This window comes from Paralichthys olivaceus, chromosome 8, assembly GCF_024713975.1.
Source record: "Paralichthys olivaceus isolate ysfri-2021 chromosome 8, ASM2471397v2, whole genome shotgun sequence".
NCBI lineage: Eukaryota > Metazoa > Chordata > Actinopteri > Pleuronectiformes > Paralichthyidae > Paralichthys > Paralichthys olivaceus.
Genome location: NC_091100.1, coordinates 13,691,101 through 13,710,451, shown reverse-complemented (window position 1 = coordinate 13,710,451; position 19,351 = coordinate 13,691,101). Strand labels below are relative to the sequence as shown.

Below are 19,351 nucleotides of genomic sequence, written 5' to 3'. Positions count from 1 at the left end.
TATTGTTTCAGCTGTGAAATGAGAAGCTGCTTCTGTTTATAACGTTGTGAACGAGTTGTTTCAGAAATTAATCAGGATTTTGAGGGAAAAATCTACTACTGCTATTATTGTCAAGTGCGTTTGTGTTAACATCATATTTTCAGCTCAGATTGTTTCCTGTCTGTGCTGTAACAATCTACTGTGTTTTGATTAACTGTTTTTTGAGTATAGTTTCACCTACTGGAAAAAAAAACATGTTTATGGGTCGTGTTCATCCAGTTTCGTCTTTGGCTTTTACAATTATTTTGGTGGAGAAAATTGAATTGAGGATGGACTGAACAGAAGAAGATGAGATGAACAGATAATGATATTCCAGTCATGAATTTAGCAACAAAAAACCCAAGGCAACAAAACAAAGACGACAAATATAAGTTGTGCACATATACACACGAGCATAACAACATAGACACCTTCCCAGAGGAGAACCAGAGTTTGTTTAATTAGCCAATAAACATCTAAGAAACAAGACGTTAACTCTCAGACTTCTAACATCATGTTGTCTTATCTGGAGCTTAACCCACAGCCATTGTTAAAGGAAAACATCCTCCTCTCTCTCTTCCTCTGAACCTCCTTGTTTTGCTTTTTGGCGTTTTACAGGAGCATTGGTATTCAATAATTAATCCCCATTTAACTTCATAGGGCGTACTTTTACAGTTCACATTGATCAGTGATTCCACAGCTAATTGAATGCTTGGGGACAACGGGATTAATGAAGAAAAAGAGCCAAAGAACAACAATGGGGTTATCGCCAGCACACAGAAACACGTGTGTGTGTTTGTGCTGTTTTAGCATTTCACTGCTCTTTAGGGTTAAGTCTTATAAAAGCTTAGTATTACTCAGCCCTCCTCGGATGTACAGTATGTGAGCCGTACAAAGCGATGCCCCTGCCTGCCTTTCAAACCCTATTTTTCCCCTAATATTTAACATTTCCTCTGTTTTTGTTTGCTTCTCTGTATTTTTTCACTGTCAGTTTGAATTCGAGCAGAGTGAAAATCTTGACAGACATTACGCAACCTCCGCCGTCTGGCTGCTTTAATCTTCAGGTTGAGTTTGATTTATTACAGTAAATTTTGGGTCTTGTCTTTACCCGTGTTATGTTTTTAATATCAGGAGCACTTATGCGTGCCGTCTAGGATTCCGGGCCTGACATAACAATAACAGTGCAGCCATGAATATTTCAGTCCCTAAAGGACGCTATCAGACGCAGGGTTAGCTCTCAATCATCCTTCAGGCACACACCTGGGACGCTACTTCGCTGTGTGTGTGTTGAGAGTGGGGTGATGCGCATGTGTGTTTACCAACCAACCATTCCATTTTTCTCCATTTGACTGGGCGAAGGCAGAGATTTTGGATCGGGCGGATCATGGTGGTGACCCCGGGGACAAGAAGCAGCCCAACACACAAACAGTCACATAATTCCACCTTTTCCATCCAGTCGTCCCTGGAGACAAAAGCAATAACAAGGCCATATGTCTCTGCGTGGTCCTGTATAGCTATGGGCCACAGCGGGCTGCATGCACGCTGGATTAGCATGCCATCCTGTCTGTGCTGATGGACGGAGATGGGAGGCCCTGTTGAGTCACGCTCTGCGATTTGTTTAGGGGCTACTTGACCTTATGGGGCATACACACACAAACTCTCACACATAAATACACTCGCTCCTGCACAAACACACACACACAGACCATCCACTGTTTCCTACCTCACAGAGAGCACAGGAACTCTGGGATAATGAGAAAATGTGCACCAAGTGGTTTTGGATGAGCCGCTCAGGGGCTTATTTGTGCTTGGATGTTGCAGGGAAAGGGATGTTTTCCTGTGATTTGTTTGTCTGTGTACGCTTGAATTCGAATTTCTTCTCAAATACCTGGTGCCTGCGTGCAAAGCCGCGCCTTTAGATGGGATGTAAGGGATGATTATTGTTTTTGTTGTGAGTTTTCTTTTACGTGATCTGACGAGACATTTGCGTTCATGTCTGTGGGCTGGCTGCATGCAAGGCCTTTCAGCGCAGCTTTGTCGACAGCCTTTTCTGCAGGCCATCTGACACTTTTGCTCCCTCTTGTGCATGTCATGGCTCTCATCCTATTTCACCTCCAAAGTAGTTTTTTCCTGCAGCAGGCGAGTAATATTGCATTTTTCAACGGCAACAATGAAAGTGTCTGTCTGTTTGTTAGCAGGTCAGCTGGACAGTTCATTGTGCTGTTGGGCATCTAGAAAATAAGTGACCGTGTCTTTTCATGGACTCTTCCTCACCATGGAAGTGGGTCAATTTACACATCTCTGTCACCTGCACCTTCCCATTTCTTTTTTCTATTTTTCTCTCCTTTCTTTATGCCTCAGTGCCGGCGACAGCCAGTGGCCAGAGGCATTATGTTTTCTTGTTATAAGTCCTTCCGTTTGTCAGTCCGTCCCAGTGTACTAGAGAGGTCACATGATATGCATTTCAGGCATACTGTGGTAGTGAGTACAGACGGGGATTTAATGTGATATGGAGCCAAAATGCTTGTTTGAACAGAGATTGTTTTAGATCACCTCTGTTTCCTGAGCATCTTTGGCTTGTCACCCTTTTTTTCTTATTTCTTTTCTTCCTCTTGCTCTGTGATGCTCGTACGTCTCTCAGTGAAAAGCTTTTTCAAATACATGAAGCCAAAATGTTGAATCAGAGACCAACGATTCCCCCCCCCCACTTCCTTCACCCTTTTTCTTTCTTTCTCTGTCAAATTTTCTATATATAGAGTCATTGTAGGGAGGATTAGTGCTTATGAGGACAAGATTACTTATATTGAGCTTGAATTCAATTTCTCTCATTTAAAATCTTTAAAAATTCTGTTAAGTCTCAAATCATAGGATCTTTTACTTCTATGACTGTATGACTCCTTGCCTTAGTGTCTAAATAAATGTCTTTGCTTTTTGATTTTGGAAGATTTATACCAAACGTTTCCTCTGAAATGACATCAATTTTCTCCTTTTTTCTCACAGGAATAATACACAAAAAACATGCAAACCCTGATTTAGCTGGGAAATGATCTGCACACGGCCCATAGCTGTTTTTAATATTGAATGAAGTGTTTTGGGTTGACTTAATGCACCCTGCAGCAGTGCTGTGTAAAATCACACAGAGCCAAGATGTTTTTTCAAATGTTAGCTCATACAAAATATTGATTTAATAATACTAATATATTTTGAGTAAACATTTTCTCTAAGTAAATATATTTTAGGCTACATCCAAACATTGTATTTTCTGCTTATTAAGAGGAAACACAAGGCTCATACAGTGTTTTCAAACAGTCAATAGTTTCTATTACAGTTTGTCATAAAGTCAAAGGATTTGCACTCTTGAATCTAGGCTTGCGGCAGTACAGTGGTGCAGTGGTGAGAAGGTTCCTGGTTTAAATCCTGGTTGGGTCGGGATCTTTCTGTGTGGGATTGCATATTCTCCACGTGTCAGTTTACTCTGGCTTCTTCTTAAGCGCAGAAAAAAGATTTGGGTTAGTTTTATTGGAGACTCAAAATGTATCATTGGTGTGAGTGTGAATGGTGGTACAGCTCTGTAATTTGGCTCTGTGATACACTTCCCCTGAGACCTGGATGGATGGATGGATAATTGGAGGGAAGGCTTTTCATGAAGGTGGCGTCAGGTGTGTGTGGCCAAGTTAAACATCTACAGATATTTTACGTGCAAAAAGAGACAAAACACTTAGATTATAAATCCAATAGAGAAAATATTACTTTATAAAGTTTCCCTTTTGTGTTGAAATATTCTTAAGCAAGTTGCCTCCACTAAGATCCAGTTGAACCTCATATGAACCCTTATAACATATGTTGAATAGCTTATCTCTCATTCTGCTCCAAATTAGCAAATTTTTCTTATGGTGGCCAAGAACAGAATCTTCCCATCTTGAAAAAAAAATGATTATTTTTCTGATTATCATATCATAAATACCTCTTTGAGGTTTGCAGGCTGGTCAGTGTCATTGCCTGTTAAGTGCTTGTTCACATTTTAAATGAGAGACGGCTCTCTCTGATACAGTGCCCCCTCTCTCCAGACTCCACAGGTATCTGTCTGATGTCTCCTGCTCCACAGGGGTCCTCATGGGCCCAGATGACATGGAGCTCCTGTGGACTCACTTATTAAAGGCTGCGGCTCAAAGAGACTCTGAGCCTCAGATCTTTCCTGTGTGTGGGCCACAACACTTGTTTATGTTGTCAGAGCTGTGCCACCAGCAACAAATGAGTCAATTAATAAGTAATTCTTCTAATTTATATGTATGATGTTAAAACTAAGCTTTTTGATTTTTATGATGGTTTTTTTCACCAAAATTCCCCAAAAAAGGGCTTATTTAGTACAGTCCAAGAATAATGCTGGAAGTACAGGGAAATGGAAGGGCGATGACTGCGTGTTGAGCATGGAGATGATGTTCTTGGAGGTGAAGTGCAGGCTGAAGGGTGAACAGGTGGGCAGGTAGGCAGGTACTCACAGTGACTAATGTGACAAACTGACTGTAATTTTGATGACCTGAACAGAAGTTACCACATAAGTTGACGGATCAATCTGGCGACGAAGGACCGGAACGCTGAAGCTAATATAGTGCACATATAAATTCAGACCACAAATCAAAAAAGAGAAAGAGCAAAACTATAATTCAGATCATAAAGACACCACACTACTGTTTTTCAGCCCTCCAAAGAAACATTTTATTTTGATGTTTTATGAAATCCAGTAATATGTTGTGTGTTGTGGTATAGTGGTTTGTACACTGGCGTTTAATGGTATTTTGATCAGATAAAGAGCCCTTGTCACATGTGTCCTGCTGTGATTCCTGAGCGGCACAGCTCTCACACCATATGTACACAGCATTACCATAATTGAACATATTTTCTGTAGTTGGATGTTGCATCATCCCCTCACACAGTCACTGCTTCTGTCCTACAGGATTCACAATATACTGTGGTTACCCTGTTTACCCTCACATTAGAACATTGAAATACTATTTCGATCTATATATGCATATATATATATAAAGAGAGAGAGAGATACACACACACATAGATATATATACACACACATTATATGTGTATTTTTTTTATTCCTGCATTGCAGCTTCACTCGCAGATAAAAGAAAGTAATATTACGTGGCTCTGAGAAACGTGAAGAGATTTGAGGGAAGAGGAGGGATTGTGTCCATGCCATTGATGATTCAGTGTCTCTGTAACTAAAAAATAAATTCCCCTCACAGCCAGTGATTAGTTGGGGAACAGTTGGTGAGCAAGGCGCACACGAGCGCTGCATATGGCTGTGATGAAGCCGCATGAGGTTCTGTTAGTTGCTCATCCTAGTAGTTTTCTTTTTTTCTTTTTTCTTTCTTTCCTCTTCCAGCAGAGTCAGAGGGGAGTTCTGACATGAGAGGGGATCAAAAGGCACATAAAAGCTACATCAATAGTACAGGGCTACAAAATGATAAACAGAGCAGCCTCCTCCGCTGTAAATTCACAGCATGCTGCCTTCTTTGTAAAGGCACAGGTTAATGTGCGGGCAGAGGAATCGTATTGATGTGTGATTCGATGCGCCACTCAGAGGTGAGATGCAGAGATTGATCTGAAAGTGAAAGACGGCGTGAGGGGAGGTGGATAAACACTCGGGTTTAGACAGAAAAAAATACTCCCCTCTTTCTGTCGCTCGCTTTCTCCCTTTCAACCAGCCTCTCTCGGGTGAGATTACTGTTCCCATGGCAACGCAGCTGATTGCATGAAAATTGCTGTGGTTGTGGGCGCCATGGCAACACATTACATTATATTATATTACAGTGTTAAGAGCCTCCCTGCATCCCCATGTTTCGCTTCTGGGTTGATTTACACTTGTCACCTCATCATGATGATGACACAAACAAACTGGTCACGTGGGTCGTCATGGCGTCAATATGGCAACAAGTTGGACTTGCCGAGGCTCTGCTCACACCGTCTGGATCTCCCTATTCAAAGTGAGATTGTGTTTAGGAGGCTAATCCCATGTTACATGCACATTACAGCCCCTTTGGTGGGTCGGCCAGCCAGTGTGCAGCAATAGGCATTTTCATGGAGGCTTGAGTCATATTATTGACTTAGTCCAAGCATGGAGCCTACTTATTGTGTGTGTGTGTGTGTGTGTGTGTGTGTGTGTGTGTGTGTGTGTGTGTGTGAGGTGAGATATAAATACAGTCGAAGACATTACAGATAGAAGTACTCCATGTTCTAGTAGGAGGTACTTACTATCTTGTGTAAGTTTCAGGCCCGTTGCTCATCTGTTGTCTGCATTTTTTTATTCACTTGTGAATAGATTTATTGTCTTATTTTCACAGTGTTGACTCGGCATGAGATGATGACGGGTAAAATGTGCCCGGCACATCCTTCTTTAAAAAGTGTGCACACACGCAACACAGGCACACACACATACTGCCCCTCACTCCTTGCATTCAGACAAGATATTTATTTCTCCAGTGGATTGTTTCAGAGGCAGAGCATCTCCATGGTGATGGCAACCCACAGATCAGGACAAGGAAAAGAGGGAAGGAGGCGGCACAGGGAGAGAGACAGTGTGTGTGTGTGTGTGTGTGTGTGTGTGTGTGTGTGTGTGTGTGTGTGTGTGTGTGTGTGTGTGTGTGTGTGTGTGTGTGTGTGTGTGTGAGTGTGTGTGTGTGTGTGTCATTCCAGCTTATCTGCCACAGCTGCACACTTGTTGACACATATATTCTGATATGTATTCACACAAGTGATTAATACACTCTCGCTCTCTCCTTGCTCTTCCATCTTTCTCCGCTGGCGTCTTGATGATGTCGATGTCCTCACTCTCTCTGCTCTCTCTCTCACCCTCACAGCCTCCACATACTCCCTCTCTCTGTATCTCAGTCTATCTGGTGCCATATACAGTATTTTACCAAGGCTCAAACTGGGTCATCTTTTCCATATTTCACACTACAGAGAAACCTGGTGGAGAAAAGCAGCATTAGAAAGACAGTCTCCTTGCTTTTTAAAACCACATGAATTATATATATGTATATATATATATATATGTATGTATAGATAGATAGATACATATATACATATCTACATTTATAGGAAATCTGTTATTCTAAGAATTTAACAGTGTTGTGCCTTAGGACCTCATACTTTCAAAGCTATAACACAGATATATAATAAAAATACATGAAATACCAACTAACTGAGATCTCAAGAATCAACAAGCCGATGTGTTCAAAGGGATAATGTTAAACCTGTGGATAACAGATATTATAATGTTCATAACCATCTCCAGACATGATATTCTGTCTTAACACATTTCACAAAAGAACATCACTAATATTACACTGCCAGGTCTTTGAACTTAATATTTGACAGCACTGAGTCATTATTACACCAACTGTCTATGGTTTGTAACTGAAATATTTTAGCTTAATATTTTAATGTTCAAGACATTCAATTTGTATATTTCTTAAAGTAGTCACAATTTTAGTATGTTGATCGTATGACATTGATAGTGAAGTAACTTAGTAGTAAATTATGTGCTCATTTTTTTCCCCAACAATCTATCTCTTACATAATTCAAACATCAATGGATTACTGTGCAGAAGTGGCATACATTCATATTGTAATAATGGCCACTATGCATTTACCTACTGTCTCAATAACAAATACAGAGGAATATAAATGTATAATATTTTGCCATGAAATAGCCTATTTTACATTTAATTATAATTAAACATTTGCAATAGCACAGAACACTAGCCCCTCACATAGTGTCTGATTATATGATCATTAATGAGGAACTCCATGCTCTTTTTTTTCTTTTCTTGCTGTATAGTTTGATTTTAGTGATACCACTTTCATCTTTGAGCTGTTGCAAATGTTTTACTGACGATGGCTGATTAAGCATCTAAATAAATATGTAAAGAAATCAGGTTTTTGCTTTGATGAACTCTGAGAAGTATCATCTGTCGCTGCAGTGCTCCTCAGCTCTTTCAGCTCATTGTTTTGGTTTGGCAGACAGACACATTTTGCAACACGCTGGTCAATATAGTGGAGCTTTTAGTGGCTAACCATAGGAGATGGTAGAGACCAAAACTGGAGGTAAAAGAGAGTGAATATTAGACTTACAGTTAGCAGATGTCCAGAAAGAAGACTCTAAGAGAATGCTAATGTATCTCCATGTCTGCTTGTGTTGACAGCTGTATGTGCTGCCCAAAGTGGTCTAAAATCATGAAAGTCTATTTGCTGCACATATTGTTTTCAGAGTAATGACCATATTGATATTTGTAACTCAAACTCTTATTCTCGTTCTCAGGTACCTTATGAATGTTACGTTTGAAGGCAGAAACCTGTCGTTTAGCGAAGAGGGTCACCAGATGTTCCCAAAACTGGTCATCATTCTTCTAGACAAGGACAGACAATGGGACAGGGTGATTATCTTCTGTTCATTTGCTGTCTCTCTTCTTCATCTGTTCAACTTCTTCTCTTCCTGTGCCCAATTCCCCACTTCTTTATTCTTCTCATCTGTCCTCTTTAATTTTTCGCCCTCTGTGATCTGACGCGTCTGTCACTTTTTTCGTTTGGAGTACCTGCTGCAGTAGCCTGTATATCACACAGCCCTCCTCCCACTCACTCCTGCAGGTTGGCAAGTGGGAGAGAGGCTCTTTGACGATGAGATACCATGTGTGGCCTCGCTTTGAGCTGTACACTGGAGCGGAGGAGCGGGAGGACCACCTGTCCATCGTGACTCTGGAGGAGGCACCATTTGTCATTGTGGAGGACGTTGACCCGCTCAGTGGGACCTGCATGAGGAACACTGTGCCGTGCCGCAAACAGCTTAAACTAAGGTGAGATTCTAAAGTTGGATTTGGTCAAATAAGACTTTTTTAAAAATTATTTCACGAACACATGCATCACAATGTGAATGCATGTTAATATTTTACAGAACAGCGGCATTTGCACCTGCCTGGCTGGCAGGTGCCAACCTCATGTCTACATTTATGGGCGACTGAGTTTATAATTTGTAAATTTGTGGGTTCTAAATGAGGTCTACTGTTTTGTCTATTTAATTAGGGAAAAACATCTTTATTACATTAAACATGAATTCAACATCCAGATGTCCCTTTTTTCCACCGGCATTTAAACGCAGCATGAATTTTGGATCTGTGTGTAGCTGGAGTCTTTTTATATTATTTACTGTTATTCTATAAAAAAAATATGTTAAAAGTATTTTTAATCATTTGTTTACACGGGAAGCTATTTGGTACGTAATCTTTGCATAATTGTAGAGTCAAGGCCTTAAAAAATAACTTATCGTAGGTCATATTTATTTAAACATCAATATAGCAATGTGAATAATTTAAAACTTGTCTGTTGTAGCCTGTAACCTTCTTCACATTCCCAAAGTCAGTTGTAAAACCGAAAACAATAACCTGTAGATAAAAGCCGATAAAACGCAAACAGCAGAATATTGTGCAAACTGTGAATGTTAAGAAAAGATATGAAGACATTGATTGATGTTTTCATGAAAGATGCAAAAGTGTGCATAGTTAAATGTTAATAGCCATGGATTATTTTCCTTGTGATGTCAGTTTTCTTTTTTCCCCTCCTGCTGCAGAATACCGTGATGGTTCTCCCCCCCCCCCCCTCCCTCTCTTCACCCTGACCCTCTTGCTATCCTCTTCTCCTTGGTGTGTGATAATGAATTTTCTTCATTGGCCTTCTTTTCTATCACTAGCCTACCTGAAATCTCCTGAGGGTGTCCAACATCTTCTGGCTCACTGTTTTTTCTATTGACTGATCTTTCAACCTGCTCTTTCTCCGATTCCCCCCTTCTCTCCCTCTGTCTGTCTCTATCTTCCCTCAAAGACTTCCTCAAATACAGCGTTTCAGGAAAAGACATCAAAATGCCACAGAGAATCCATCCTATCCTGCCAAAAGTATTTCATGGGCCAGATGCACAGAGCTGTGTAAATTTGTCCTTGTGTGCATAAAAGCAAAACAAATGTGGACGCAGCCTCAGTGTCAGATAGATAAACCTCTGTGTTCACATTATTCCATGTCACATGGTGCATTTTATCTCAGTAATCATGAAGGTTGTTCACTTGCAGGACCCGAATTCATAATCCCACAATTGTCTATAGATGTGGGTTGACACACACTTGTGTGAATGCAAACACACTAAAACAAACACGTTTGTCCTTGGTCTGGCTCTGGTAAGGTCCTCCTCCCAGCTCGCCAAAGCCACCATTGTGTTGTTATCCACAGCTGTTGTGCACCTGTACCTGCTGTGAGCCAGAACAACCCACTGATTGATGACATGCAGCTCGGTCAAGTTTGCCACTCTTTGTTCATTATGCTCTGTCACCTCATCAACGTCTAACTGTCAGTGACAATGTGTTAACCTGTTTACTTGGGCCAGAAGAAAATTGCATTTGGATGCAGGATTTAATCAAGCGCTTAAATAATGACCTCAAAACCAACTTTCTTTCCACATTGTTTAATCCCACTGCTCCGTGTCTTATGTTTTTACCTCCACCAAGGAGGTTATCCTCTCTGTTTTTTTGTTAGCACTGGAGACATTATCAAAACTTGATGGAAGGATGTGGTTTCAGTCAGGGAATGACCCATTCAATTTTGATGCGGATCTGGAACAGATCACTCTCTTTAAAGGTCCAGTGTGTAAGATTTAGTAGAAATTGATCTATTGGCACAAATTGAATATAAAATAATCTTCATTATGTTTTCACTAGTTCGTTTCATAAAAATTATATGAATTGTAGTTTTCTTTACCCCAGAAAAGACCCTTTATATTTAAATACTTTATATTTACATCAAGGGGTCCTCTCTACGGAGGCCGCCATGTTTTTTACAGTAGCCTAGACTGAACAAAGTAAACATCTTTTGAGACGACTGAAGGCTGCCACAGGTTCTTTTTCATGTTTGGAAGGGCAGGGTGAGGTGAGGGGTGTTCAGCTGCAACATGCAATTTCACTAGATATCACAAAATGATACACACTGAACCTTTAACACTGTGAGATGAGGGCATTTTCCCACATTTTTGTGAATTTGTCAAGAAATAATAAAAATAACTTAGTGATATCTTTATTGTGATATCTATGAACAGCACATCTGGATAAAGATTCAGATATTGTGAATCAAAATGGATATTTCTATTAGGGTTCTTTTTTAGTTGCTATGCAGTAACAAATATTCCTTTCAACTATATAAGAGAATATATATTTTGCCTGTATTTAATGTGTATCAGTTGATTATCATGAGTTTTTGTTTGGCATGAAAACCTGATCTCAGACTTGTTGCTGCTCTTTTTTCTTTTTATTACCTCTTTTGAATCTGCCCCATGTGCACTTGAAACTAAATACTGTTAAAATGTTCTCTCCCATTGGTTCATCTTTACCTCCTCTGACCCCTTCTCCTCCTCCTCTTATCACCCACCAGCAACCAGACAGGTGATTCAGGGATTTACATCAAGCGCTGCTGCAAGGGTTTCTGCATTGACATCCTGAAGAAGATTGCCAAAGCTGTTAAGTTCACGTACGACCTCTACCTGGTCACCAACGGCAAACACGGCAAGAAGGTTAACGGGACCTGGAACGGCATGGTGGGAGAGGTGAATATGTTTCACACATAAATCCACTTACTGTGTGTGTTGCACCTTTTTTTGATAAAGCACTCTCTCTAAAATTAGCCTTCCCTACTGTGTAGGGGAAAGATGTGTTTTTGTGATTCATGTAAAATGTGTAAGTAGAAATGTGGATGTTGTTGTGAGGCCGAGCCTGACACCAGTAACAAGCAGCAGCTTGACATCTGCTGTAAACAGCTTAAACATACAATGACAGTTTGGTCGATTTCCCACAGACCTGCTGGCAGATCAGCTGATTGCAGATTTCACAGCTGGCAGATCACTGGAGACTTCGCCACACAACCATGAATTATTCCAGTGACTAAATCAGGCAGTATATTTAAAATTAAAATACATTCAGCGTGTTTCTCTGACATTAATCAGCACCAGTATATTACACCAGTATATGAATTACTACTGTAAGTATGTTTTATTAAGTGGCGCCTATTTAGCTCAACATTGTAGGCGTTGTGGCATCGTGGATACAGCATCCTTACAACTATTTTACTATTTTTAGGATCCCTGATGAAATGCAAAGTTATTTGTCATGTTCATAGTGAAAACAAAAGCTGCATCAGGTGACAGGGATCAAATCAAATTTAACATCTGTTTATTTGAGGAGTGAGAAGAGTCTATACTATCTGGCAAACTGGGAGAAATTGCATTTCTGTGAAAGAGTTAGAGTTATGAAAACCTAGCAAAGTGAAGGAGCGGCACAGTGGTAGTTAGCACTGGTTAGTGGTCTGGTTAGTCATTGCCTCACAGCAGTAAGGTTCCCGGTTCAAATCCCTGTTTTGGCCGGGGTCTTACTGTTCTCCCCGTGTCTGTTTGGGTTTACTTCAGCTTTCTCCCACAATCCAACCAATTGCTGATTGGGGTTGAGTTAAATGGAGACTGGATAGATGGATGGAAATAAAGTGAAAGTCTTAATTTAAGTAGTTTACTGTCAGACAGTGTTGGTGGCATGGGAAACAAGGCTACAAGAACATTAACTAAAAAATAAGTCTGTGGTAATTAAAACCAAATACAGTGTTTTTTGGTCTTAAATCCACCATGTCCTCTGCTGGCACTGATTCAATGAAGAGTCTGCTACGGGGTATAGAATACAAAAATATATACATTCATATAACTGTTTGAATCACTTTCCATGTGTTTGTTATGCATTTATCATTTATTCAGCATATGTATTTTATTTTTCTCATGACCTTTTTCTTTGCTCATTTCTTTTGCTGCCCATTTGACTGTTTAGCAGTTAATACTGTGCTTCTCTTATGAACACAAAGATAAATTGCTTTACAAAACTGAAAAAAAAGGTAAATTCACAATGTAATCTATTTCAACTGCGACTACAAATGTGGAATGTGCCTTTCGCCCATTGGAATTTATTTGTGATATATTTTCTGAATGTCTCTTTCTGTTAGTTTCTCAGTTCCTCCTTCACGCCAATTGAGCGCTTCTTCCCCACAACCTGGCCTGAGGGAAGCTGTGATCAGCTCCGCAAAAACCTCAGGAGGAGAAGGATGATGAGGCTCCTAATCAGAGAGGGAGAAAGAGAAGGACAGAGTCAGAAAGATAGGGCAATTGGGAGAGAGGGAGAGAGAGAGGGGGAAGGAGAGAGGGAGAGAAAGCAGCCTCAGGGAAAGACCCACTTCTCTCCTGCACACATTACACATCCAGCACAAGGCAGCCTTTACAAATCGATGTGATGTCCAACTTAATTGATTATGGCACAGAACGAGCCACTTTATTATTATCTGGAGAACGTAGTTGAGGAAAAATGTGCAGAACAGTAATATGAAATTACAATATATTAAGTCCACCTTCTTATAGATTGTGTTTAACAACCTGAGATATACATCAGCGTAAAGATGGGGCAATGTAAATGTGCAGCGCATGCATGCATGGGTGCATTAATCCATGTCCTTAAATGCCTAAGCAAGCAGCTAATGATTTCATTTGAATGGGGGGAAACAGGATGACAGACACAGGAAAAAGAACCAGAGAGGGAAAAAAGAGAGAGGGCCTCTATGAAGAAGTGTGATGAACAGAGAGAAAAAACAGTGTGTAGGATTCCTGCTCACTCTGGCATACATATGCCTTATTAACACAGTCTTTTGTGCCCCATTTTTATTCATGGCCCCGGGCTCCTGAATCTTAAGGGCTAAATATACCTGAGCACCCTCAGTAGGGAGTCAAATACTGACCCAGTGGTGTAATGATCCCCTTTTCCTCCATTTCTCCATCTGCAGGAATATCCTGTTTAACACTTGGTGGCTCACTTCACCAACCTGTGTTCACCACAATGCTGGGAGTATGCCCGCTGACCCTGCACATAAACTTCCTGTTTGTCTCTGTCTCTCTGTGCTTGACCCTCAGGTGGTGTTGAAGAATGCCCACATGGCGGTGGGTTCACTCACCATCAACGAGGAGAGGTCGGAGGTCATCGACTTCTCTGTGCCGTTCATCGAGACAGGGATCAGTGTCATGGTATCTCGTAGCAACGGCACCGTCTCCCCCTCCGCCTTTCTCGGTGAGAAGGAACGCACCTGGTGCTTCTGGCAGACGTAACAGCACACAGTCGAGAACACTTACATGCACGAGAACGCGCTAATATCACGTAGGACATGCACAGTCACAAGCAGATATTCAAGATATCCAAATAACCAATTTGTTGTTTATCTGTGGTAATTCGGGTTCTCGCAGCACAAAATATAAAAGAGTGGTTACATTAAAACTTAAAATCCAACTGAAATTGTTTTTTTATAGGGTCACTGATTAAAACCAAATTTACCAGCAAATGAACATTGCAAATCATTAAAATTATTAAATATGTAATGGGACTTTTTAGTTTAGTCCATGTCCCATATCCTAACATGTAGGAGGCAGGGTCTATGACCTACACTGCAGCCACCACCAGTGAGCGATCTAGATGATTTCGCTTCATTTTTGCGAAGTCCATTAAATAATTTCATGAATATTTGTTCACAGTTTTACAACTTTATAGAACAAACAATTGATCAGGGAAACAATGAAGCGATGATGAAAATAATATTTTGTTGAGCCTACAGAATTAAGTTGACAAAACAATCTAACTGCAAGGTCCATTTAGTAGCTTTTCTGGAGCTCTCAGTCATATCCCTCCTCTTTACTTTAAAAAAGTAACTATTAAATGATCATCAATCATTAATAATCCCTAAGATCCTCCACCACATGAGCAGCTGATGCATCTGTAGTCAGACAAACGCATGTAATTTTCAATAAGAAAGTTAGTCAATAGTCATCAAGCAGCGCTCTGTGATGGATCCTACTGGTTGTATTACTTCCTGCAATTTTTTAGATTAGACTCCCCACCATAAAAACAACAAATGACAGCTGTCTGGATTTATAAATGTATTTTTGATAAACAATCGTTGTCACTGCTAAAGTCAGTGACAAATATCATGAGGAGGAAATCCTGTTTCCAGTGGCAGAAAAAAGAGTTTGCAATAACATCAAAAGCACCAATGCTGTAGAACAGTGATCATTGGTTATGATGCTACAAGTAATACAAACTAATATAATTACAGCTGTAAATACAATGAATGGGTATTGAAGAACTGCAAAAACAGGGTTTCATTTTGTGACTGTAAAAAAGGGAAAACTGGAACATTTACACTTCATTCACAGTGATGAAGATCATGTGACATAACGGAGAGACATACAGATAAGCTACTAAATGTACCTTGTGTATTGCAGACACTCAGTGTTTTATATTAGCTCATGCACGTGGTGTGTATACTGATTCACTTAAAGGGTATTATATTAGGGAAGAAAATCTGTAAAAATGTAATTACAGGTTTCAAATTATGAGAAAAGTCAATAAATAATGCACAAAAAATGCCCAACATAATAATAATTACATATATATATCCTGCATTATTACAAAGAATGTTTGGTGTTTGTCACAGACGACACTGGGGTTGTGATGCTAATCAGTGTTCAGACAGATAAAATCCATAAATGTGCGACACGGTCTGAATACAAATAATCATGTTGATACCAGGGGGTGATTTTATAATAATGTTTAATTTGGTTTAATGAACTTCCTCTATGTCTGTATCCCCCACAACCCTCCCTCCCTCTGCCTTTCCACTTCCTCTGCTCCCTGCTGTACCCCCCCATCCCCTCTCCCCCCTCTTCCCCTCTTTTAGAGCCTTTCAGTGCTGATGTGTGGGTGATGATGTTTGTGATGCTGCTGATCGTGTCGGCCGTGGCTGTGTTTGTGTTTGAGTACTTCAGCCCGGTGGGTTACAATCGCTGTCTGGCAGACGGACGAGGTGAGAGGGGACACACACACACACACATCTACACACACACACAAAGCCCAGACCCAGTCAATCCATGCTGCATAAAGGTGACAATGAGCTACATTTTCAGTCAATCCAATGTGCTAAAATGAAGACGAGTTGGCACATAGTGTTACCTTGATCGCTGCATTCAGACCGAGCAATGCGCTAAATTACTTTGGCGATCTCCTCTGAGTGAGTTTGACTGGAGCGCTGGGACTTCTGCTCGATGACTCGGAGTACTTATCTACATCTACGCTCACTTAAGCTCTTTCACTAATGAACAGGATCATTGACGAGAACCAGACAGTTGATCTTAATTACTTTTTCTTTGTGAACAAAGGAATTACAATATCTTTTTGTTTATTTTTGTCATTCTCAAATATTACCCCAGTTTTATACCACCACATCAAGGTAGTGAAACTGATGAATGTACTTAAGTAGATTTATTACCATGCGTTGAAAATACGTGTCTGGTTTAACAGGCTTTGACTGTATGTTGAAGCCTGAGCTTTATTCAGACATGAACTATGGATCATTTTCCAGACTTGGCCTAAAGAACACAGCCGGAGATTGAGCAGGTAAGAACTGTTCTGACCACAGGAAATTCTTTGGAGCATCCCAGCGAGAGGTGGCATCTTGGTTGAGCATGCAGGAGGCAGGGCATGGCGTATAAATTCCGCTGTGGTAATCAAGTGGGTTTTTTTGTCACAGCACATCAACAGCAGCGTTGGCCCTTATCATCAAAAGCTCTTGAATCTCGTCTTTCCAAGTTGAAATCTTCTACTCCGCCTGCGTCTTCTACATGTATGACACGACCTTTGTTACTTTTGGACATTTTCGGGAGTTTTTACTTGGGGCGGCTGGCTAAAAAACTTCACAAAATGTCCAGAGCAACTAACTTGGACATTCGTCTTCTCACATACAAGCTGTCTGAATACTTTCAGGAGAGAATACAGAGTTCAGTGCACATTCTGAAAGCAGCTCTGTTGAATCAAATATGTCTCCAGCAGGTCCTTCTAATCAATTAGCCCATCCAGATCAATGGGTCATATTCAAACTTTTTTTCTTTTCTTTTTATCCATGCAGCTCTGTTAAAATCTCAGGACCATATTATTCGGCCAAATAGCAGCTCCTCCAGAGAAAATCAGAGAAGTGTGATAAGTGTTATATTGTTGCTCGCAACCTTTCAACCAAAGACCGGAGGGGATGAGAGTAATGGTGTTTGCTTTGGAATTCTGTTTTCTTCCAACACTGTTTTCTGAATGTCTTCTGTCACAGCAGCAGTGTGTGGTTTAATTGCCGGGTTATGTAAGGCTGTTGTACTCCTGCTCCAGCTGTAGCATAATTGTAGCCTGCTGTGTGCCCATCTACCGCCCCCCCCCCCCCCACACTCTCTCTCTTTCTTCCCATCTCTGAGGCTGCGCAGCTACAGTAGGTAGCTTGTCATACGGCTATAGAAGTAGGTGGAACAGAGTTAGCCTGTAACAGTGGGTTGTCACGTCGGTGGCTGCATGAGCAGATGCGGATTGTGCTGCGCGCCCTGCGATCGCTGGCAAAGTGAAGGATGGGAATAAAACCAATTACTGTCACCGCCATCCATCAACTTCCTCCCACAACAGCGATCATGAGTAAATGCACATAAAGTGAATAAAGTAGTATCTACTGTGTGATCTCTGAAGCTGTTTTCTTTCATGTTCTTCCTTCTGTCATCTTCCTTTTCTACCTCCCTGCCTCATCCCCCTGTTCTCACTTCTGTCTCCCAGAGCCCGGAGGTCCCTCCTTCACCATCGGTAAGGCCGTCTGGCTGCTCTGGGGTCTGGTTTTCAACAACTCCGTCCCCGTGCAGAATCCCAAAGGCACCACCAGTAAGATCATGGTGTCGGTGTGGGCCTTCTTCGCTGTCATCTTCCTGGCTTCCTACACTGCCAACCTGGCTGCCTTCATGATCCAGGAAGAGTATGTCGACCAGGTGTCGGGCCTGTCGGACAAAAAGGTGTGAATTCGAGGCAATGCGAGGGGTTTGTGGGGCGGAGGAGCAGGTGTGAGAACGTACCCAACGTGAGACTGATTATGAGCAGCTTCCTGTGTTTGAACAAGTAGATACCGGAGTTTATGAGAGACTTCATTTAGAGCTAATGACTGTTTTAATGTCTGATTATTTTGTTTAATTAAACTTTATTATACAGGGTAGCTGTTATCTTAAAGCAACATCCTGTTAAACAAAAATCCTTTTAAGTGAGAATGTGCCACACAGATAACTGAAGCTGAAACAACTAGTTAGAGAGCCATCAATAAATAAAAGCAGCTGTCTGTCTAACACGAAAGTAAATGATGACCGGAGTCTTCAGCCATAAATCGTTGATAATCCTCGATGTTAGTCAGAAGTTGGTGAGCAAGTCACAGAGAAGTTGTCAGTCACTGCATGATAATGTGTATCGGGGGCGTAGCTTTGTCGAGAGGGTTGATGGGAGGGGGTGTAATGTATTGGTTGAATTTTTGTGTAGCTTGCTCTTGTTTACTTTTCTAGGATCACCAACCCCAGCTTTAATCAATAAGCCGAAAAGCAGAAGTCATTTTCAAGCAGAAACGCTAAAATGCCAAATATGACCTACTTCCAGCTTTTTCTCACTTGCTACTTGTCTTTGTAAAAACTGAAGATCTTTGGGTTTTGGGTTGTTCTAGAAAAAAGCGTCACCTTGGTATTATGATTTGTATTTGTCACTTTTTTTCTGATTAGGCATTGGACAAACAATCAGAAGGAGAAATTGAGGAATTAAGTTGATGAATGAGTATTGAAAATTAACATTTATTGCATTCCCCTTTTTCAGCACTTCTATGCTTCTGATTTGCATGATACTTATTTTGAACTTGACAGTAGTGAGCTAAAGATTCACTCATGTTTTTCTTTTTTTTGGGTACAACAATTAGCATTCAGTTAATTTAAAGCTTCCAAAAGCAAAAGTCCTTTGCTCCTGCTCAACAGTGCATTAAAGGGTATTTGATGCAGCTCAGTGCCTCTTCCATATTAACGAGCACTCCTCTGTCATTTTCTCTGTGTGGTTTCTTTTCCGGAAAAATCCCCCACCGCAGTTCCAGAAGCCCAACGAATTCTCGCCGCCGTTCCGGTTTGGCACGGTGCCCAATGGGAGCACAGAGCGCAACATCCGCAACAACTACCGGGACATGCATTCCTACATGACCAGTTTCCACCAGAAGAATGTAGATGAGGCGCTGTACAGTCTGAAGTCCGGGTGAGGAGGAGGAGGAGGAGGAGGGGAGGATGGAGAGAGACAGATTGGGGGAGGATTTAGGGAAGAAGGGAGTTGAAAGGGTCTCAGCAGGG

At 41.0% G+C, this 19,351-nt stretch overlaps 1 protein-coding gene across 6 annotated transcripts in view; it reads left to right on the top strand.

Annotated features, from left to right (window-relative positions):
* The window catches only part of grin2bb (glutamate receptor, ionotropic, N-methyl D-aspartate 2B, genome duplicate b), a 102,997-nt gene that overhangs the window by 63,429 nt on the left and 20,217 nt on the right, over positions 1-19,351 (top strand). For all 6 annotated transcript variants that reach the window (XM_020083744.2, XM_069530460.1, XM_069530458.1 and 3 more), the window contains 7 exons: positions 8,354-8,468; positions 8,680-8,885; positions 11,497-11,668; positions 14,057-14,210; positions 15,871-15,996; positions 17,772-18,001; positions 19,099-19,259. In XM_020083744.2, the coding sequence (XP_019939303.1) occupies positions 8,354-8,468; positions 8,680-8,885; positions 11,497-11,668; positions 14,057-14,210; positions 15,871-15,996; positions 17,772-18,001; positions 19,099-19,259 (1,164 nt within the window). The remainder of the gene's footprint in view (positions 1-8,353; positions 8,469-8,679; positions 8,886-11,496; positions 11,669-14,056; positions 14,211-15,870; positions 15,997-17,771; positions 18,002-19,098; positions 19,260-19,351) is intronic.